General features: G+C 47.9%; 1 protein-coding gene across 1 annotated transcript in view; it reads left to right on the forward strand.

The window, feature by feature from the left end:
* kirrel3a (kirre like nephrin family adhesion molecule 3a) overlaps positions 1-18,860 on the forward strand; it is a 527,277-nt gene extending 508,417 nt beyond the window's left edge. Inside the window, exons 13-15 of the mRNA XM_052039890.1 lie at positions 10,829-10,929; positions 15,525-15,611; positions 18,420-18,860. Of these exons, the coding sequence (XP_051895850.1) occupies positions 10,829-10,929; positions 15,525-15,611; positions 18,420-18,860 (629 nt within the window). The remainder of the gene's footprint in view (positions 1-10,828; positions 10,930-15,524; positions 15,612-18,419) is intronic.
* Positions 18,861-23,156: the final 4,296 nt, after the last annotated feature.

The raw sequence follows: 23,156 nt of genomic DNA on the forward strand, positions 1-23,156 counted from the left end.
AAACTCAGCACAAAGTTCCTGGTTTTCCAGCAGCAGTGATCCATACTCTCCTATACGCTTGAAAGATACAAACTAACATCAGCAGCACCTAAAAACACTGGAGAGATATGACCAGCATATCACCATAAATTCCTCCAAATCCATTGGCACCTTCAGTGACCTCTCCCGGGCCAACACTGAGATCCTAATTGCACAGAGTCAGTCTGCTACACACCCCAAGTCCTTTGCATGCCGAACATCAGGCTCCCAAAACAGACACGCTATTTGGAGCTGCAGTACAGCAAAAAAAATTACGGTAGATAGGAAACACTGCAAGATATTCTCAAAGCCGCCTTGAAAAATGTAACATCGTTACTGACTCATGGGAGGGACTCGTGAGAGTTACTAACTCAGCTCACTCAGATAGGAGAAGGAGCCTTCCGAATGTCATCAAGAACTTCTGGTGTGTTCACGGGGGGCCACGCAGAAGCCCAGTGGAAATGACAGGAGGAGTGCACCACCTCCCATACATACCAGCAGACCACCCAACCAAGTAACCCCTGCTCCACATTTGTCTCACCAGCCACCACAGAACTGGACCAAAAGCAGAAAATGCTGGAAGTACTCGGTAGGTCAGGCAGCATCTGTGGGAAGAGAAACAGAGTTCATGTTTCAGGTCCAAGACTGGAAGCAAGTTATTCTTGACCCCAAGAAACTCCTAAAATGAATGAACAATTTAAGCATAAACTCCAGGCAGGTAGTTCAGTGGGATGTTCAAACCTCCTCATATTCACTCCAATATGTCGAGGGTACTAGCAGTGAAACACTGCTACATGACAATACTCTCTGACACTTGAAAGCAGCCCCAGGAAGCTCATGAGCAAATGTGCTGTTTTAGTAAGGCCTACGGCGTGCTCAGAGGGAGAAACAGAAGTGAAATTGTCCATTGTACCAGGTCTTTGGATTTACAAATCCTGACCAATATACCCGCTAGGCACATCTCTTTCAAACATGGGTCTGCGTTGGTTAAGGTGGCCTATTCCACAAAGGAAGAAATGCCCCTAACCTTGAAATGAATTATGAGGAAAAGAGCATCTTCACAATGCAAGAAGTGGGAGATCGACGCACTGCTTCCAATCTGTCCGTAATTAGCAATTCTAACAACAATAACTCCTGTTTATGTGGTGCCCTTAACAAAGAAAAAGACCCCTTCCCCCTCACCCCCTGCCCGCCCCTCCCCGCAACTGACAAACATTGCAGGAGTTTTATCAAACAAAAGATAAGACAAGATAAGATTTCTTTATTAGTCACATGTACATCAAAACACACAGTGAAATGCATCTTTTGCGTAGAGTGTTTTGGGGGGCAGCCCACAAGTGTCGCCACGCTTCCGGCACCAACATAGCATGCCCACAACTTCCTAACCTGTACGTCTTCGGAAGGTGGGAGGAATCCGGAGCAGCCAGAGAAAACCCACGCAGACATGGGGAGAACGTACAAACTCCTTACAGACAGTGGCCAGATTTGAACCCAGATCGCTGGCACTGTAAAACATTACGCTAACCGCCACACTACTGTGCCTGCCCTACCAAGCTGTATGAGGAGGTATTAGGGCAGGTGATCAACACTTGGCCAAAAAGTTATGTCTTCAAAGAGTGTCTTAATGGAGAAAAAGAGGTAGAGAGCTGGAGAGTTTCCAAAGCTTTGGGCTGGGCTGAATGGGCAGAATTTGAGAGCACAGGTCTCACAGGGCTACAGAGTGGAGTGATAGGGAGGCTCAGTCCAAAAGAGGTTTTCGAAAACAAGGAAACCTAGAAACAACTTTAAATCCTTAAATACAGTGCAGTACCAAGAATACCAGAGAAACGGTAGAGTGAACTCATTCATCCTTGTGTAATGTTTAAGATCCAATAGAATATTCTTTCCCTTTAAATCAAATTGAATGTTTGTAAAAAAGTGTTTGATCCCTTGACATTGTTTTCAATCCATCAAAACCCATTACAAATGCTCCCATTATCCACATGGATGAGTGTCCTACACCAGAGGGAGCCCCTCAAAGGGACATCATGAAAATATTTACCATTTTTAAAATCAGACAGGTCCAGTCAGATGGGAAAGTAGGTGCAACAGAGCATGGCTTGAATTCTGATCCTTGCCTTGGTGAGGATGGAAGAATATTGAAAATGAGAAGTGATTATTGTTAGTACACCAGCACAAATCTGCGCTTCCAGTTTCAGGGCATTTTAATAAGCCAACTGGTCTCCAGTAGCAGAGACTTTGACAGTGGACTGTATCTCTAAGATGAGGAGGTAAATCATGCTGTTGTTACTCACTCGTTGACCCTTCATCTGTTTATTTTTCATTAATGTGCATCTCTCCTATGGACCCTGGTAAGTTGGACAATGTGTTACACCCAGGCCTTCAGAAGGTCTCAGAATATCCCACACAAAAGAGGTCAGTTAGAATCCAGGCTTCGGGGAAGCAGATGAAAAATTGATGCAATGAGCTAAAACAATGGCAGCATATTGGCAGAGTTATAGTCAGGTCATGGTGAGGGTGAGGAGAAATTGAACAGGGTGTACTGGGAATCTGTAACTGAATCACTTGAATGGCATTTTGGATCTAACAACACAATGCAAGTTGGTCTGATACGTGGATGCTATCAGACTAGGGGAGCTGGGGGAATTGGTGCAGGCTCAGTCGAAAATCAGGGACTTTTGCACTAAATATGCAAGTGGCAAGTTTAATGACAAATTAAATTTATCCCAGACAGTTAGTAGACAAGTACAGGTGGAAAGGAAGAGCAGGCCATGTACGCACCTCATAATGACGTTAAAATAACCTGGACTCAAGTAGAGAGAAGATTTAGTAAACTTGGAGCTCAAACTGACCAACAATGAACAAGGTCAATGCAATGTTACTGACTGAACCAAATCCACAGGTACAATAATGGTAAAACCATGATCAAAGTGCACCACTCCTTCATCAGGTTGTCTGCTTCCAGGCATTTCAGTTTTGGGAGCTGTTCACAAGACTAATCCCCATTTGTAGGCATCTTGGTGATGAGGAAAGACAGGGCAACCCTGGGTCTCTCAGCTTCGAAAGGAGATAAAGGTTTTTCTGTGGAGACGTACAAGATGGAGAACAATGTGGAGTGTGAAGTGTGAAGTCAGGGTCACGGCTTTTAAACAAGTGATAGGTGGTAACGGGAAGCTCTTCTTCACACGAAGTGTGATGAAAACAATCAAATCAACCCCCCAATAAGATGGAGTAGTGTAGCCTCATGATGCAGTCAGATGTGCGATGGTTTGTGGGGTGTACAGAGACGGGACTTCAGGATTACTTTCTGTGAATGAGGCCCCTAATCTCCAGTTGGCTTGTATTGCGTGGCCAGGCACATTACTTAAATGAGCCCAAACTAGAGAACTGAGTGCTTTGAGGCTGAACTCCATGCGGGATTTGCATCATTTCCAGGCAACTTACAACTGAATTTAGAGCGCAGCTGAAAATTTCTCCCATTAACTCAGAAAACATTTTCATTAATTAATTTTTCATAAGTGTCACTGGCAAGGCCAACATTGACTACACATTCCTAGCTTCCCCTGAGAATTTGGCAATGATCTGCTTCTTGAACCACTGTGATCTTTCTGGTGAAGAGACTCTTAAAATGAGGTTTGGTATGTTTTTTTGTACCTTAAATTGTGGAGTACCAAAATTTAGACTCAGCAATGGTGAAGGACTGACAGTATGGAAATGTATCACTGCCCCTTTGGGTCACCAGGTTTAAACCTACAGGATAATTTGTGACTTGGAAGGGAACTTAAAGGTATATTGGTCCTTGTTCTCAGTAGGAGGCGGCACATTTGTATGTGTCTGTTGCTGTTGGTGGAGAAGTGTCAGATAAGATCAGTGTATTGTTTTCTGCTCAGTCCTTTCCACTTTTGTCTCTGCTTCCCTGGTCTGTTCTGCTTTGGCTGCCTCTGTGCACCATGCTGTTCCATTGCTCCAACACTAGCTCAGGAGCCAAATGTATCTTGTCCATTAACACTCCAAGCCTTGGGAATTTACTGAGAACCATTAACAAGTATATCCACCATGAACATGCGGTCATTAAAGTTGATTTCCTTCAGGAGCATTTTAAGACAATTTTTACAAAACACTCCATTAACATTGGAGCATAAATTCAGCAGATATTTTACTCATTTCTAGACAGCCTGCATAAAAACTGGATTGCCCAGAGCATTCCAGCTAAGAATCGCAATCAAAGTAAATTCAGGCAGTCCCAGTCAATCAGTATTTAAACCCTTTGAAATGTACACTAATTGGCTGGAGTGCGGTGGATGAGAATATGTGTGGAGACACTTTGGGCCACAGATGACTGTGTGAACAGCATTAAAGATTCCACTGAGCATTGATAAAAGCTATGTCAGTGAATATGAAGAGTGCTTGTTAAATCTGCATGTTTATTAATTTACTGCCCTGTGAATTAGCATGTTCCAAAACAAACGGAGTGTGTAACAGCAACATGTGGCCCCTGAAATAGTGCGTGGCGGTCTAGTCCAGCTCTCACCCAGACGTTGTGCTGTACACTGCAGCGTATCAGATTAAGGAAACGCTGCAAGAAAAGAGAGTAAATGGGATGATATGAGGCACAGTGGAACTGCTGTCTCACAGCTCCAGCAACCCCGGTTCAATCCTGACCTCCTGCCCTGTCTGTGTGGAGTTTGCACGTTCTCCCTGTGAACGCATGGGTTTCCTCCGGCTGCTCCAGTTTCCTCCCACACCCCAAAAATCTTCAGGATGGCAGGTTAATTGGCCACTGTAAATTGCTCCTTTTGTATAGTGAGTGATAACACCTTGGGAGGATGTTTGGGGGGGGGGGAGAAAGGGGGTGGAATCTAATGGGACTGTGGGGAGAATAAAACGATTAGTGTAAAAAAGACGGTAGGTGCATGATGGTCAGCATGGACACAGTGGGCTGAAGGGCCTGTTTCCATGCCGTACCACTCCATGACAATGACTTACCATCCATCCTCACCACCAGGTATCTGATGGCACTGATCACATGATTTCCGTACAACCTAACCAGTCATCAGCACACGCTGGAGGGTGCCTCCAGAGAGCTATGTTTTTTGAAAGGTTCTTCATAGTTTGGAGCCAAGCAGTGAGGATGTGCTCCTCCTGTTTCTGCCAACCCTTGCTTGGTCTCCTAACCCATTCACCTCCCTCACTAGGACCTGCCTGGGGTGGGGGGCTAGAGCTGGCCACTGGGCCAACCTCCATCTGCCCTTTGCCTATGCTTCCCAAGACCACACAGGAGGCTTCTGCTGCCCACCAGAGTCAACAACAGAGAGATCGCTGCGGAGCAGATGGGTCGATTTCCGCCACACTGCCTTTTGTCTTTTGAATTTCAGTGGTGTTACCTGCACAGTGTGGTGAGGAAACCCTCACACTGTATGCGTGCGCGCGCACGCACGCACGCACGCGCGCACGCACGCACGCACACGCACACACACACACACACACACACATGGCTAGGCAGCACAGGATTAGCTGCACGTTTGGGGATTCCTGAGGAGACCAGAGGAGCTAGGTCTTTTCTCCCTGGAGCAGAGGAGGCTAACGGGGACATGACTGAGGTGTATGAGGGGTAGAGATAGGGGAGACTGCAGGAAACTTTTCCCCGTTTAGAAGCAGATAAAGCTAGAAGACATATGATTAATGGGGATGAGATGCAGAGAGGATATGAGGAGGGCCCTGTACCCAGAGAGTGGTAAGTACCAGGAATGCAGGCATGGACCATGGAACATAGAACATAGAACAGTACAGCACAGGAACAGGCCCTTCAGTCCACGATGTCTGTGCCGACCATGACACCAAATTAAACTAATCTCATCTGCCTGCATGTGATCCGTATCCCTCCATTCCCAGCATGTTCAGGTGCCTGTCTAAATGCCTCTTAAACATCACTACCGTATCCGCTTCCACCAGCTCTCCTGGCAGCCCGTTCCAGGCACCTACCGCTCTCTGTTGAAAAAGGTTACCCCAATGCATCTCCTTTAAACCTTCCCCTCTCACCTTAAAGCCATGCCCTCTAGTATTTGACATTTACACTCTGTCTGCTCTATCCATCCCTCTCGTAATTTTATAAACTTCTATCTGCTCGTCCCTCAGCTTCTGATGCTGCAGAGAAAACAATCCAAGTTTGTCCAACCTCTCCTTATACCTAATACTCTCTAATCCAGGCAACATCCTGCTGAACCTCTTCTGCAGCCTCTTCAAAGCTTCTATATCCTTCCTATAAAGCGGCGACCAGATTTGTACACATTACTCCAAATGTGGCCTAGCCAAGGTTTTATACAGCTACAATATGACTTCCTAACTTGTATACTCAATGCATAGAGGGCTGTGGACCAAGTACTAGGTGATGGGACTAATACAGAAGAGTGTCCACTGGTCGGTGTGGAGGAGTTGTTCCATGCTGTACTTTCCTATGATTCTATGAGGAGGAGCAAGTGAAATTGACAAGCGTGATACGTGGATCACGTGGAAGCGCTCTCCTCCCAGAGTCAGTAGGTGACAGGTTCAAGGCGCAGCCCAGGGATTGAGACGAAATTCAGAAAGATACTCGATTGCAGTGCTGAGGGAGAGCTGAACCGTCTGAAGTTCTATTTGTCAGGCTTTACCTCATATTTATATTTCACATTTCCTCACAACCAAGAAAGAGGCTGTTTGGCCCAACAAGTCTATGCTGGCTCTCAGAGCACCATTTCCCCATACATTCCTCACAGTTAAATGTAAAAGATCCCCCAGCAGTGTTCAGAGAAGCTATGGAATTCTTCCCAGCATCCTAGCTAATGCCTAACCCTCGGACAGCATCACCAGATTCCATCCATGTCACTGTATTACTGTTCATAGGGTTCATACTGTTCATACTGTATTACTGTTCATCGAGTTGATGATCTTCCAGCAGCACTTGATGTCTGTCACGGTGTGTGTCCCAGGGAACAGCCCGTAGATCAACTGCAGTGAAGCACAGTGACAACATCCATAAAACATACAGTGGGTGGAATAAGCAACCTATGTGAGAGTCAGTCACTGTACAGCATGGATGACTATTGCACTGCAATGAATGGAGTGTTGTTAATGAATCTTCTAACTGTAGGACAGATGCATTTGTCTGAGGCCGTCTGTTTGAGATTGAGATCTCTGCCTGTAGATTCTTATAGAATTCTTTACTTTTGCCTCACCATTGGCAGTGTTCAAAGACAAAGAATGCTGGGAAACCTCAGCAAGTCGGGCAGCATCTGTGGAGAGAGAATCAGTCAACGTTTCAGGAATGAGACCCTTGGTCAGAAATGAGAGAGGGAAAACAAGTTAATTTAGGTAGCGGTGGAGGTGGGAGAGGGCAAAGGGTGGAACAGAGGGAGCTTCTGTGGATTAATGTAGCTATTGAAGGGCAGTTATGCCCCTTTGTCTGCACACTGTGTATTATCTCCCATAGAACCATAGAACCATACAGCACAAAACAGGCCCTTTGGCCCACCATGTTGTGCCGTCCATCAAACCACCCTCACACTATCTAACCCTTTCCTCCCGCATATCCCTCTATCTCACATTCCTCCATATGCCTATCCAACAAACTCTTGAACCTGTCCAATGTATCTGCCTCCACCACCACCCCAGGCAGCGCATTCCATGCACCAACCACTCTCTGGGTGAAAAACCTCCCCCTGACATCTCCCCTGAACCTCCCACCCATAACCTTAAAGCCATGACCTCTCGTCTTGAGCATTGGTGCCCTGGGAAGGAGGCGCTGGCTGTCTACAGAGGTATATAGAGGTATATAAAATACTGAGAGGAATAGATAGAGTGGTTGGATGGACGGCACAACATGGTGGGCCGAAGGGCCTGTTTTGTGCTGTATGGTTCTATGGTTCTATGGTATGGTACTCTATCTATTCCTCTCAATATTTTATATACCTCTATCATGTCTCCTCTCATTCTCCTCCTTTCCAGTGAATAAAGCCCTAGCACCTTAAGCCTTTCCTCATAATCCATACACTCTAATCCAGGCAGCATCCTGGTAAATCTCCTCTGCACCCTCTCCAATGCCTCCACATCCTTCCTATAATGCAGCAACCAGAACTGAACACAGTACTCTAGGTGTGGTCTAACTAGTTTTGTAAAGCTGCATCATCACTTCGCGGCTCTTAAACTCAATCCCACAATTTATGAAAGCTAACATCCCATAGGCCTTCTTAACTGCTCTATCCACCTGTGAGGCAACTTTCAGTGAACTGTGAATATGAACCCCCAGATCCCTCTGCTCCTCTACACTGCCAAGTACCTTGCCATTTACCCTGTACTCTGCCCTGAAGTTTGTCCTTCCAAAGTGTACCACCTCACACTTCTCCAGATTGAACTCCATCTGCCACTTGTCAGCCCAGCTCTGCATCCTATCAATATCCCCCTGTAAGCTCCCACGGCCCTCCACACTATCCACAACACCGCCGATCTTAGTGTTGTCTGCAAACTTACTAACCCAGCCTTCCACCCCCTCATCTAAGTCATCTATAAATATCACAAAAAGTAGAGGTCCCAGAACCGATCCCTGGGGGACACCGCTAGTCATTGCCCTCCACTCCGAGGGCACTCCCTCCACCACAACCGTCTGCTTTCTACAGGCAAGCCAATTCCTAATCCACACAGCCAAGCTTCCTTGGATCCCTTGGCCTCTGACCTTCTGCAGTTTTTTCTTGTTTTTTGTTCACTTTTCAGTTTCTGAGACACTGGAACTCCCTCCCTAAATCTCTGAACCCTCCCATCATGTTCTCCCCCTCTTCTGCCAACCTCACACTACTTGATTTTTTTTTGTTTGCTGCTCCCTCACACCCCTCCAGCGTGCCCTGGACTGCTTTTCCCCAAAGGTAAACACTGCACGGCAATGCAAGAACAAAGCCTTCTCTCTGTGACTAGAACCTCGCCAACGTGGGGACCTGATGTGTGCTCCCTGAGTGTCAGTGATGCTCAATCATTTTCACAGTGTCCCTGTTTAGACCAAGGCTGTGATAAGATCTGGGGTTGAGTGATCTTGCTGGAACCCAAACTAGGCAGCAATGAGCAGGTAATTGGTGAGTAAGGGCCACTTGCTAGAACCAGCAACAGCTTCGTTCATCACTTTGCAACAATTAAGAGCAAACAGATGGAATGTGTGGATTTATCCTATTTTTATTGGACAGGAAATACTTGGACCATTTTCCACATTGTCAGATAGATGCCAACATTGTTACTGTAATGAACAGCTTGGCTGGAGGTGCAGCTGATCAGGAGCACTGGTCTTCAGTGCTGCTGTATGGTCCCATAGCCTTAGCCGTACCCAGGCTCACGGCCATTTCTTGACATCATGGGGAGTGAAACCATTGGCAGAAATCTGGGGGTTTCAGGATGGAGCTGAGACCAATCATCCACCTGGAACTCTTGGCCAAAGATGATTGGAAATAGTTTTTAGATTTACCCTTGTCGACAATGGGGATGTTTATGGAACTTCCTCTGCCATTAGTTGTGTAGTTTTCCAGTTCCAATTAACACCCTATGTACAGGACTGTAGAACTTTGATCTGATCCATTGGTAGTTCTCTCAGCCACTGCTCCTGCTGTTTACTGTGCATGTATTGTGGCATTTCATGTTTAGAGATGACTACTCCTGCTGTTGGCCTGCTCTTCCTTTCAATCAGGGTTGGACCTCTGCTGATGGTGTGTCTGATGCTAACAGCAAAGTAAGAGGTGTACTGGACCAGGAGGTGACTGATTGGAATGCAACTCTGATGCTGCTACTGGCTCTCAGCAGCTCCTGAATGCCCAGTCTGACATATGCAATTTGTTCTGAACACAAAGTTTAGCACAAAGGTGATGGTTGTCCAGAGTTTGAGGCCAGGATGTTGTCTTCAAAAGGACTAGACATTGGTCATTCATACAAATATTGCCCTGGGCAGTTAAAGCAAACAGGTAGCTTTCTGAGGGAGACATCAGGTAAGATTGTCCCTCAAACAAATCAAGATCTGCTTCTGTCAGTCAACAACAGGGGGACTCCAGCCAGTTCTGATCAACAAGACAGAAAAGTGACATGCTGAACCTAGATGTTCCTCAGAGAAACTCTACAACCTGATCCCCAAATGTGGAAGACAAGAGTTCCACAAAAAGATTGGAGAAATTTGTGCTCTGCTGTTTTAGTAGAAGAGTCGAGGATGGGTCACATGGAAAAATAAACTTGTTCAGTGCCTTTGCAAGTCCCTCTCGCAGCACGAGCCCATGGCAGTAGGTACCCAGGTGGTTAGTTGATCTGTATTTTTTCTGGTCGAGGGAGGAAGTTTGGTGAGCACACTTGGAGAACCTGTGCCCCAGCAGAAGCGTCAATCGTCCAGGTCAGACAAACTGAGCCTAAGCTTAATATTTCAACTGAAGTCTGACAATGCAGCACATGCCCACGATGTTGGACCAACTCACTGAGGTGTACAGGACAGCTGATACTCAGGAAAAAGAAACTACAGAATGCAGCAGCACAGGTATCTGCTAAAAGAGAGGCCCCAAGATCAGTATTGGGAAGCCCGTCTCCACACTATGGTCAGTATAAAGAGTGACCATGGAGGTAAAATGATGGATGGGAATCCTCATCAGTGTGCAGGCCGTGTGATATGGGAGGGCAGGAAGCTCTGTCCTGGTGGAAAAGCCAGAGGCTGATTTGCCCAGACAACAGCTCACCCTTTATACCCTCTGTAGTGTCGTGTGTATTGAAGGTGTAAAGGTTCAAGTGAGGGGTGTTTGACTTGTATGCTGTGGCTGTTTTCCAGATGTTAAAGGTGATGTTTCTGCCAAGAATGAGATCCGTGTAGAGATTGTCCACAATGGAGCCCAGCAGCCAGGAGACCAGGCTGCGATTCAAAATGTAATGGTGAGTTCGGCATCTCCCTGTTTCCAATCTCCTCACAACCCTGTGCCTGGATGGGTCAATGGTGCCGTATGCATCAGGTAACTTGATCTCCATGGGCACCTGTTCCAGGTATCACCCCCTTATGTGTTGAGCTCACTGTTCTCTGTCAGGATAGCGGTCCTCATGATACAGAGTGGAGCAGACCACTCATCCTTGATTCCTACTGCTGCTTTAGTGTGATACACTGCCTGCACACAAGACAATAGGAGCAGGAGAAGGCCCCTGGCTCCTCAGGACTGCTTCACCATTCAATATGAGCCTGGCTGATCTGCCCCAGGCCTCAACTATGTCACTTCCAGATAGACCTCCAAAACACGGATCTTTCAAAAATGTACCTGTCTCCCCTTTAAGTACCCCCAGTGATCTCGCTGCTGGGTTACAGAATTCCAGAGATTCACCATCTTCTGCAAGAAGAAATTCCTATGCACCTCAGTTTTAAATGATGGCCCCCCTGTCTTGTAACTATGCCCTCTCATTTGAGATTCTCCCACTCATGGAAACATCTCAGGATGTTATGTTTCAATAAGATCACCGCTCAGTCTTCAAAACTCCAGAGAAAATGTCCAGATTATTTTAGCCATTCGTGACGGGACAGCCGTCTCATCCTAGGAATTGTTCGAGTGAAGTTCTTCTGACCTGCCTCTGATCTTAGAATATCCTTTCCAATGGGACCAAAACTGTCATTGGCTGTGGAGGCCAAGTCATTGAGAATATTTAAAGCAGAGGTTGATATGTTCTTGATTAGTGAGGGCGTCAAAGGTTACGGGGAGAAGGCAGAAGAACGGGGTTGAGAGGGAAAAATAAATCAGCCGTGAGCGAATAACGAAGCAGATTCGATGGGCCGAACTCTGCTCCTGTGTCTTATGGTCTTAAGTGTGTAAGCAGCTGTTCTGCAGCTCCCAACGCCTCTGTGTCCAGTGGCAGCAGGGCCCCAGACTGTGGTCCTTCCCCACAGGGCCTTTGCAGTGGCTGCACTGAGCTTCAGTGTGTCCCTCAGCATTCCTGCATCCTGGAATGTGCCACTCAACAGCATTTGCTGCAAACACCTCCTTACAATGCAAGACCAACGAGTTTCAGGCAGACAAAAGTGCGTCTTTCACTGAGTTGATAAACTTCCAGCAGCTGTAGATGTTTGTCCACCAAGTCCCACAGTGCACAGTGTAAGCACACAATGTTCAGAGCAAGTACACACAAAGCGAGCATCGTCCTACATTACATACAGTTCCACAGTACACACTCACAGTCCCGCAATACAATAAGAATCCACAGTACCTTCAGTCTGTGTACAATCTCACAGTACACTCTGTGTGAGCGCAGAGTCCACAGTATACTCTGTGCAGCCTAGAAATTGGATCTGCGAGCATCTATTTTTCAGGTACAAATTGTGCATAACAGCGATCTAACTTGGGATAGAACATGCTAGTAATAATATCCAGATGACGTCTTGCCCTTCAGGAAATTAGCCCAGTCACCTCAGTGCATAATTCACCTTAATGTGGGTAATGCTTTCCAAGAATCTATTGGCTACTCTCCAGTCCTCTGGGACCTCACCTGTTGCCAGTGAGGATACAAAGATCTTCGTCAAGGCCCCAGCGATCTCCTCTCTTGCCACTCTCAATAGTCTGAGATAGATCCCATCACGATCCGTGGACTCATCCACCTTAATGCTCGTCAAGAGACCCAGCACCACCTCTTCCTTGATGTCAAAATACCCTGGCATATTAGTATACCCGACACTGATCTCACTATCCCCCATGTCCTTCCTTGGTGAATAACGATGTAAGGTACTCGTCTAGTATCTCACCCACATCTTCTGACTCTGAGCATAAATTCTCTCCTTTATCCTTGAGTGGTCCTACCCTCTCCCTAGTTATCCTCTTGTTTTTAATACATGTATAAAATGCCTTGAATTCTCTTTAATCCTTCTTGCCAAGGACTTGCCCAATTGGCCCTCTTCATTCCCTGATTGAGTTCTTTCCTGATTTCTTTATATTCCTCAAAGGCACTGTCCGATTTCAGCTTCCTAAACCTTACATGTGCTTCCTTTATCTTTTTGACTAAATTTACAACCTCCCTCATCATTCAAAGTTTCACTACCTTGCCAATCTTGCCTTTCCTCTTTACTGGAACATGCCGGTCCTGAACTCTATTCAGCTGGTCTTTAAGCAATTCCCATATGTCAGATGTGGACTTGCCCAATAACAGCTGCTCCCAATTTACTCTCCCTCACTCCTGCATAATAATGTTCTAATTTTCCCTCCCCAGTTTAGTACTTTCTCCCAAGGTCCAGACATATCCTTATTCATAACTATCTTAAAACTTAAGGAGTTGTAATCACTGTTCCCAAAATGCTCTCCCACTGAATGGCCAGGCTTATTTCCCAAAACAAGATCCGGTATGGACCCTCCTCTAGTTGGACTATCCACATACTGTTTCAAGAAAACCTCTCGGATGCACCCAACTAATGTTGCGCCATATAAGCATCTTGCACTGAGGAAGTCCCAGTCAATACTGGGGAAGTTAAAGTCACCCACTATGACAACCCTGTTGGTTTTACATCTTTCCATGATCTGTCTACCTATCTGTTCTGTCAACATATCTGTGTCGATCTGATTAAGAGACAGAGTCTTTGAATATTTTTAAGACAGGTAGATTTTTGATAAACTGGGTTAGATGGGAATGTTGAGTTCAAGTTACGATCGGATCAGCCACCATCTTATTAAATGGAGGAGTAGCCTTAAGGTACTGAGTGATCAGTTGTTCCTGTATTCATTTGTTCATACATATGTTTGCATTACTCTCCCCTTCAAAGTCTAACATGTCCAAGCTTTAAACCATCTGCAAATCTGGAAATTCTACCCTGTGGACCCGACCAAAGTTACACAAAACAGTGGTCCCAGTAGCAACTCCTGGGGAAGTCCACGGTACACATCCCTCCAATCCACACATTACAGTTTCCCATTATCCAGCCAGTTTTCTATCCATACTGCTCCTGCCCGTTTAAATCAATGGGTCTCAACCTTGATGACAAATCTACCATGTAACCCCTGATCAAACTCGTGTCCACATGCACCACATTAACCATGTTTTCTCATCATCCCTTTCTGCTACTTCAACGAAAAACTCTATCAGGTTGAATAGACATGATTTTCCTTTAACAAATACATGCAAGACTATCCCACCTCCTTTCTGTATCCCTTCTACAGATTAAATTGGGAATATTTCATTCCCAATCTCATTCACACTGAAATCATGTCACAGTCACGGCTTTTGAATTGTACCCATTTTCTTCCATTGACGTCATTAATTCACCCACCTGCGTGCATTCAGATAAGAAACCTTCACTTTTGATTGTTTACCATTTTCCCTGCTCTGGTTGGGAGTGGAAGGCTCCTCTTGTGTTGTATGGCCCCTCCCTGACACCCTCTGGCTGTCATTACCCATTTCATACTTTGCACTGTCACCATGTCCCCTCTCTTTAACTCTCCAATTCTTCCCCTGACCGAAACTCTCCCCTCCACTACTAAGTTTAGAGCCTTATCTACAGCCCCAGTTATTTGATTCACTAGGACACTGGTCCCAGCTCGACTTTAGTGAAGCCTCTCCTTCTTCCCTCAGTACTTGTGTCAGTGCCCCTGAAATGAAACCCATTTCTCACACACCAGTCTTTGAACAATGCATTCAGTTCACTGATCACATTTACCCTCTGCCAATTTGCATGTTGCTCATGTAGTAATCCAGATATTATCACCTTTGTGGTTGTGCCATTTTAATTTGAACTCAGCTGCTCATACTCCTTCAGCAGAACCTGTCTTGGGGGGTCCCCTAGCTATGTCATTCGTTCCCATGTGGACCGTGACAACTGGTCCTCTCCCTTCACTCCAAATTCCTCTCCAACCTTGGCAAGATGCCCCTAACACTGCCACTGGGCAGTCAACATAGCCTTTGGTACTCACACTCAGTTGAAGAGATCTGTTCCCCTAACTATAGTCTCCCATATCACCACCACATTCCTTTGTCACTTCCCTAACACGAATGGGCCCCGTGCCATGGATGCTGTGGTCAGTTTGTTCACTCTCTCTGCTCTTGTCCACATAGACTGCAGGAGCCTGGTACTTGTTTGGACAGGTGCAAGGCTGAAGTTCCTCCAATGCTCTATCTTCTGGACCCCCAGCTCCACCCTAATTCTCCTGCCGCCCACCTACACTAGGAGTAATTTACAGCAGCCAATTAACTTAACCACCAGCACGTCTTTGAGCTGTGGGAGGAAATCAGATCACCCGGGAGAAACCCAGGTGGTCACAGGAAGGACAGCAGCTGAGGTTATGGTCAAAACCAATGTGCAGGAGCTGTGCCTCAGCAGCACTACCTGCTGCTCTACTGTGCGGCTTCATCTGCAGGAGATAGTACCAGGCAGGCTACTACACTGGCTATCGATTCTCTCACTGTTTGACCACAATTGGGAACATATCCTTCAGTCGAAAGTGTTGGAACATGAATGTGTTGTGGGGGGAATGTAAAAGGGGATGAAGGTGACGATTGTTTGTTGTTTACAGATTAACCGGGGAGAGTTTGAGCAGGACCCCGTGCTGAAACAGCTGGAAGTCCTCAAGGAAGAAGAGAAGGAATATCAGCACATCAAGGTTCAAAGATCTTAAGTATTTTTGGTTCTCCACTCTATCTTGGAGACACAAGAGACTGCAGATCTTGGAATCTAGAGCAACAAACAATCTGCTGGAGGAACTCAATGGGTCGAGCAGCGTCTGTGGGGGAAAAGGAATTGTTGTCGTCGACAGTTCCATATCTCCCACAGACGCTGCTCGACCCCATTGAGCTCCTCCGGCAGATTGTTTGTTGATCCACCGTTGTGACCTCCGGCTGGGCCATTGGACAACTGCCTCAGATGTAGGGAAGCTGAAATGGTTCAGGGACTTGATGTGAGATTTCAGGGATAGGATCATTGAATCTTCTACAGTAAAGGAGACCATTCAGCCCACTGTGCTAGCTGTAGTGGAACTATCCTTTAGTCCCATTCCTCTGCTTTTCACCCCCACCATGCACATGATTTACTTTCATGCACTTCAGAAAGCACCGGTGCTGTTTCCACCAGCCCTTCTGATGATGCTTCAAGCTCTTTCCTTCTTTCTGCACAACATAGTGTTTCCTCTTATCCCCTTGTATTTTTTTGCCCCAATTTCCCTGGTTTTGAACATTCTGCTCATGGGAACCTCCGGCTGTCTCTGGGACAGTCCTCACCCTGACCCACACATGAATAGACCCTGGACCCTTTACACCGTCAGCTCACAATGTTGCTCCTTGAGCGTTGCTGGTTGGTCCTGAGCCCCTCAAGTGTCATCAGAAAGGTCCTCTATTGTGGTGAGTGAAAGAGTGAAAACAAGCGCGGAAACAGAAGACCATTCAGCCCTTTTAGCCTGTTCTACCAGTCATAGGGTCATACTACAGGGAAACAAGCCCTTCAGCCCAACTGGACCATGCTGACCAAGATGCCCATCCAAGCTGGTCCCATTTGCCCACATTTGGCCCACAACATTCTAAACCTTTCCCATCCATGCACCTGTCCAAGTATCTTTTAAATGCTGCTATTAAAGGCTGATCTGTTCCACAGATCATTTATCTACCTCATCTCCTTTCTCCTTGATACACCTACAAATTAAGGTCCAATGATCTTAAAAAGAGATTTTAAAAAGATTGGGGGAGGAGAGAGTGTACTTATAAAGCACCTTCCATTGTGCCAACAGCTCTGCAATCTACCCAATTAAATTTTTAAAGTGCAGTCACCATTGTAATGCAGGAAACTGATGCGCAGCAAGATCCCACAAGCAGTGATGAGATGATGACAAGACAATCTGTTCTAATGACATGAGCAGAAGACAGAGAAATGTCAGTTTGTGTGAGATCACAGGTTGAGTCAGGGTCAAGCAGCACAGGAGGAGCGAAAGGGGTCAACAAAGGCTACATAGGAGCTTCTCAACTCCCCCTTTAAAACCCAGGCCACTGCATGGTTTTGAAAGCACCCCCAGTATCTTCACAAAATACAATCAGAAGAGTATCTGATCATTGAAAAACAAGAAGCTGTCGATGCTAGAAACCTGAAATAAAAACAGAAAATGCGAGAAATACTCATCGGGTCAGTCAGCGTCTGGGGGAAGAGGCACAGAGTTAACGTTTCAGGCCGATGACCTCGCGTCACAGCTAAGGAAAGTTAGAAATCAAACGTGTTTTAAGAGAAGGGGGAGGGGTGGACACTGAGAGGGAATGTCTGTGATAGGGTGGGGAGCGAGAGAGACTGAAGAGCACAAAGGGGGTTGGTGCTGGCGGAGAGAGTGTGGGGGAAGACTTGTCAGTCAGGCTGAGTTGTCTGGAGGAGGTGTAAACAGAAGGAAATGAATGAGAGCAGAGGATCGAGGGGGAAAAAGGCGATTACCTGGTCATTCTCCCACTGGAGGTTGTGGCATCTGCCAGTGCACAGAATGGCCGCTGCGCATTGCCAAATTACAACACCAACTGCACCGGAGAAGTGCTTTGCTGGCTGTGGCGCAATTTGGGACAACCTACGCTGTCCAAAGGAGCAATGTAAATGCAAGATAAATAAGGAAGGCGTGTGGAGTGTTGGCCTTCATTAGTTGGGGTATTGAGTTCAAGAGCCGTGAGGTGATGTTGCAGCTCTATAGAACTCTAGTCAGACTACACTTGGAGTATTGTGTCCAGTTCTGGTCGCCTCATTATAGGAAGGATGTGGAAGCTTTAGAGAGGAGATTTACCAGGATGCTGCCGGGATTGGAGAGCATGTCTTATGAGGGTAGGTTGATTGAGCTAGGGCTTTTCTCTTTGGATAGAAGGAGGATGAGAGGTGACTTGATAGAGGTGTACAAGATGATAAGAGGCATAGATCGAGTGGACAGTCAGAGACTTTTTTCCAGTGCAACAATGGCTAACACAAGGGGGCATAATTTTAAGGTGATTGGAGGAAGGTATAAGGAGGATGTCAGGGGTAAGCTTTTCACACAAAGAGTGGTGGGTGTGTGGAACACACTGCCTGCACGGTTTGTGGGGACAGATACATTAGGGACATTTAAGAGACTCTTAGATAGACACATGAATGACAGAAAAATAGGGGGTTATGTGGGAGGGAAGGGTTCGATAGATCTTAGAGCAGGATAAAATGTCGGCACAATATTGTGGGCCAAAGGTCCTGTACTGTGCTGTAGTGTTCCATGTTCTATGAATGTGCACTGCTTCTCCGCACCAACCACACATCAGCTGAACTGGCTCTAGTGCTGAGAGCTGGCTGTTTTGCCAATGCCCATCAGTACCACTGGCCTTGTATGGTTGTCCGTTCCTGCACATCTTTATAAAATAGATTTTATGTGCTGAAGAGATGTACAAGGTGTACACCGAACCAACCAGCTGTCCAAACCTTTGCCCCACAGGATCCCACCAATGGTTACTACAGCGTCCACACCTTCCCAGAGCTCAGGCCAGCTGCGGGAACCGGCACCGTGGGCTGCGCACCTGACCAGAGACCGTCGGTGAAGCAGCGGGTGCCCACGGGCATGTCCTTCTCCACCCTCTACACGCAGCTGAGCGCCGCCAACCGCATGTACGAGTATGGGCAGCGCTTCGTGCTGGGCAATGGCAGCAGCTCCATAGAGCTGTGCGAGCGGGAGTACCAGCGGGGCTCCATCAGCGACAGCAACTCCTTCCTCGACAACCAGTGCGACAGCAGCATCAGCAGCAACAGCAAGCAGGACAGCTCCGTCCAATTCGACGAGGCCAGCAAGGCGTCCGCCTCGTCCCACTACTCCCACTCGTCCTCCCAGAACTCAGACTTAACGCGGCCACTGCAGAGGCGGATGCAGACCCATGTCTAAACCCCCTCCCATCCTGGGCCCCTCCTCCTGGACGGCTCTCCTGCTCCTGAATCTCAAGGTGGAATCTTCATAGGCCAACCCTGCCCCCTCCCAGGGTCACCCTTATCAACTGGCAACCACCCCGTTGCAAGACTGAGGACCCCGGGCACTGGGACTTTGACAGACTCAAGCCTTGGTCCATCTGTGACTCTGGGTTCTGGTCTCAATCCATCGCTGATGGGACAGAGGTTTCACCGACTGATGCAGATCGTTTGGTGGCACCTCAGTGGTTTTAGGACAGGAAATCGAACTGCTCCAGATCTCCAATAAGATCTCCAGCATTCTCCGAGGGAAAGCAGAATATGTGGCGGATCAAGGAACAGCCGAGCAATGCAGGGGTGGCTTCCATACTGGGGCTTTCAGCCCTTCTACCCTCAAGGGGTGATCAGTGCCCTATCTTCAGGGCAGGAGACAGTTTTGTCATTTCTGTGCGAAAGACCAATCTCCACTCTTTGAGCTTTGCTTCCATTTCCAAGGGCTTGTGAAGGTCAGCGGAGGTCATCCACTGAAAGGCTGGGCCAGACACGTATTAAGCCTGAGGCTGCCGTGAGGTTGAGTTTGTCCAGCCCTGCAGCAGCCTGTGTGGTGGGAAGGGTGAGCAGGGAGACGGTTACACAGTTTGATGTGCGGGAGCTGCAGGCTTTCCCAACGAAGGCTGGAGGGGCTCAGATGATTTCAAGGTCTTCCTACCCCTTCGGTAGAAAGTTCTCCACTGAATGTCCAGCTAAAGCCCTTTTCTGTCCTTCTCTCAGTCCCCATTCTGTCTCCTCCTGCCTCACTCACTTCATCCGGGCAGCTGTCCACACAGAAACACACATCTGCACTGCCTCAAAACGGGTGTTAAATGTGGAACAAATACTGGATCACAGAAGGAGGGCTTGGGCTCCGGACATTCCGATATCTGCCCCAGTAACTCAGGGGTCCCATCACCCTCAGATACTGACCCCTGCCCCCTCCACACTCAGATACTGACCCGTGACCTTTTCACACTCAGATACTGACCCCTATGACCCCTCCACACTCAGATGCTGACCCCTGTGGTTCCCTCACACTCAGATATTGACCCCTGACCCCTCCACACTCAGATATTGACCCCTGCCCCCTCCACACTCAGATACTGACCCCCATCACCCATGACCCTTCTACATTCAAATATTGACCCCTGTGAGCCCAGGATAACTCATTGCAAATTACACTCATATATGAACCCCTGCAACCTCTGGCTCTTCTACCCTCAGTTTCTGATCCTTTTGATCCCTGACCCCTCCACACACAGATACTGACCCCTGACCCCTCCACACTCAGATACTGACCCCTGTGAGCCCCAACACCTTCTATTCTCAAATACCAGCCCTTCTGACCCCCGACCACAGTTGGACTCTGGTCCCTACCACCCAGGAGAATTTGTGCACAGACACTGCCCCCTGTGACTCCCATCCTCTGCACCCTCAGATACTGACCCCGGTGACCTGTGGAGTGGGTTACCCAGCCCTGCTGTCTCAGTCCCCTGAACTCTTTGGTGGTGTGCTCTGACTGAGAGGTCAGTTCTCTCCACACCCGCAGGGCTCCGAGAACAGGAGATCAGCTGTTGTTACTCCAGTCTCTTTCACACTATATCCCTTCAAAATTAAAGTCTAAATATTGTTGGAACGTCAAATGCTTCATCTCTGTCACGATGTGAATTGTTTAAATAACACACGAGAACTTGGTGACAGAGGTTTGAAAAGTGTACAAACGATGTAAATATCATTTTAATCTCATATACAGTGTTTCACAGAGTTGAAGTGTTGTTCTTTGCCACCCCAGATGCAAGTTGTTTGTTGGGCATTCGTGCTACCTAATCACCCACAGTCGGTCACAGTAAATGTTCCAATTTGGTGCAGCAGTGAGGGTCTTTCTCCACACTCCGTGATATTCAGGCAAATCCGTGGGCAACTCAGTTGCCGTGCGTGTCCGTAGATTAGGTACCGCAATGCCAACATGTGAACAAAAAATGTGGAGTATTGTTTGCTGATAATACGTTTTTATAACAATTTTTGAAGTAATTTTAAAAACAATTGTACATTTTTGACAGAGGGGATATTTCCAGTGAACCCTCTGGATAGTGCCAGTGCACACTCTGGAAGAATAGCTGGGCTCTGACTCCAAACTGCCCAGAGTTTGGGACATTCTAATACAGCTCCATAGCAACTGCTGTAACTTGACAATCAGGGGAAGTGCATCAGGGACACTCAGTGGAAGGTTATGATCTACACACATGACTCACCTTCAAGGAACAGAGCAAGGGAGCTTGGTACCCAACGAACACCGCACTTCGGCCTGCAGAACTAATTACCTCCATAGAGTTGTGAGCACTATCACAGGCGGGGCAGCCCTCCCTTGGCTCGGGTTTTTGGTGATGCCCCCACACTTGTGCTTCCCAGATTGGTCTGGTTAAGAACATCTGTATCCTTAGCCTGAGGGGCAGATTCAATGGGGCTGAAGCAGTTAAATGGCAGGGGCTCAGTTGCCCAAACCTTCCTGCACATTCCTCTACTTCAGGCCTCAAGGTTTGCAAAGTGAATGCAGCTCCAGCCAGACAGACGGGAAACAGACAGACCCCTCCCTCCACACCCTGACCCTGACCCTGACCCCACAACCCTCCCTCCACACCCTGACCCTGACCCCACACTCCTCCCTCCACATCCTGACCCCACACCGCTCCCTCTAGACCCTGACCCCACACCCCTCCTTCCACATCCTGACCCTGACCCCACACCCCTCCCTCCACCCCCAGACACTGACCCCACACCCCTCCCTCCACACCCTGATCCCACACCCCTCCTTCCACACCCTGACACCACACCCCTCCCTCCACACCCTGACCCTGACCCCACACCCCTCCCTCCACACCCTGACCCTGACCCCACACCCCTCCCTCCACACCCAGACACTGACCCCACACCCCTCCCTCCACACCCTGATCCCACACCCTGACCCCACACCCCTCCCTCCACACCCAGACCCTGACCCCACACCCCTCCCTCCACACCCTGACCCTGACCCCACACCCCTCCCTCCACATCCTGACCCTGACCCCACACCCCTCCCTCCACACCCTGATCCCACACCCCTCCCTCCACACCCTGACGCTGACCCCACACCCCTCCATCCACATCCTGACCCCACACCACTCCCTCTAGACCCTGACCCCACACCCCTCCCTCCACACCCTGACCCTACACCCCTCCCTCCACACCCAGACGCTGAACCCACACCCCTCCCTCCACATCCTGACCCTGACCCCACACCCCTCCCTCCACACCCTGACCCTGACCCCACACCCCTCCCTCCACACCCTGACCCTGACCCCACACCCCTCCCTCCACACCCACACCCTGACCCTGACCCCACACCCCTCCCTCCACACCCAGACCCTGACCCACACCCTTGCACACTCCCAGCTCCCTCCATACATTCAAGGTCAACTGGAAAATTTCCTTCACCAAGACGAGGGAAGGATCCTCCTGGAGAAAAAGTCCTTTCCTCCGCTGTTCCACCCTCGCACCTCCCACCAGCCTGACCTCCTTCCCAGCAGCTGACGACACTGTGTCGGTCTCCTCACACTGCCATAGGACCACCTCAGGGCCAGCCCATCACCACTCTCCACACCAACCAATCAGCTGCCACTCACCGCCCAAACAGGCACGAATCTGACCAATCGTGTTCAACTGAGGCAGACCACCAGAGTTGTCCATAAAGGTACGGCCCGTGCAGAAATCCCATCCCTCGGGCTCCTACCTCTGTGTCCGTGGCTTCTGCCTGCCTCGGTCCTGACACCAAAACCAAGGTGGACATTCCCGGGCAATAATGAGGAACTGACGCACTGCCTAAAGTCCAAGTTTCCATATGGAATGATCAGAGTTATATAAATTATACAATCAGATAAATATTATAATTATAAATTCTATGAATATTTTGATATGAAATATAAAAATTCCATTGACTTCCTGGGGGAAGGTAAATGATCCCACAACACTATTCTGAATGAGAAAGGGATTTAACTCTGGTGTCCTAGAGCAATATTTATCCTTAAGCCAACATCCCTAATCAGAACATTTCCCCCTGGTTTAATTTCCATTTGTGGGAACTTGCTGCGCACCAGCAGCCACTAGTTTCCTCATTAGAACAACTGCTGCATTTCAATAGCACCTCATTGTCTGCAGGATGTTTTGGGAGATTTGAAGATTACAAAAGTAACTGGCTGGAACTGGCCTC

This window comes from Pristis pectinata, chromosome 27 (genome assembly GCF_009764475.1).
Source record: "Pristis pectinata isolate sPriPec2 chromosome 27, sPriPec2.1.pri, whole genome shotgun sequence".
NCBI classification, from domain to species: Eukaryota; Metazoa; Chordata; class Chondrichthyes; order Rhinopristiformes; family Pristidae; genus Pristis; species Pristis pectinata.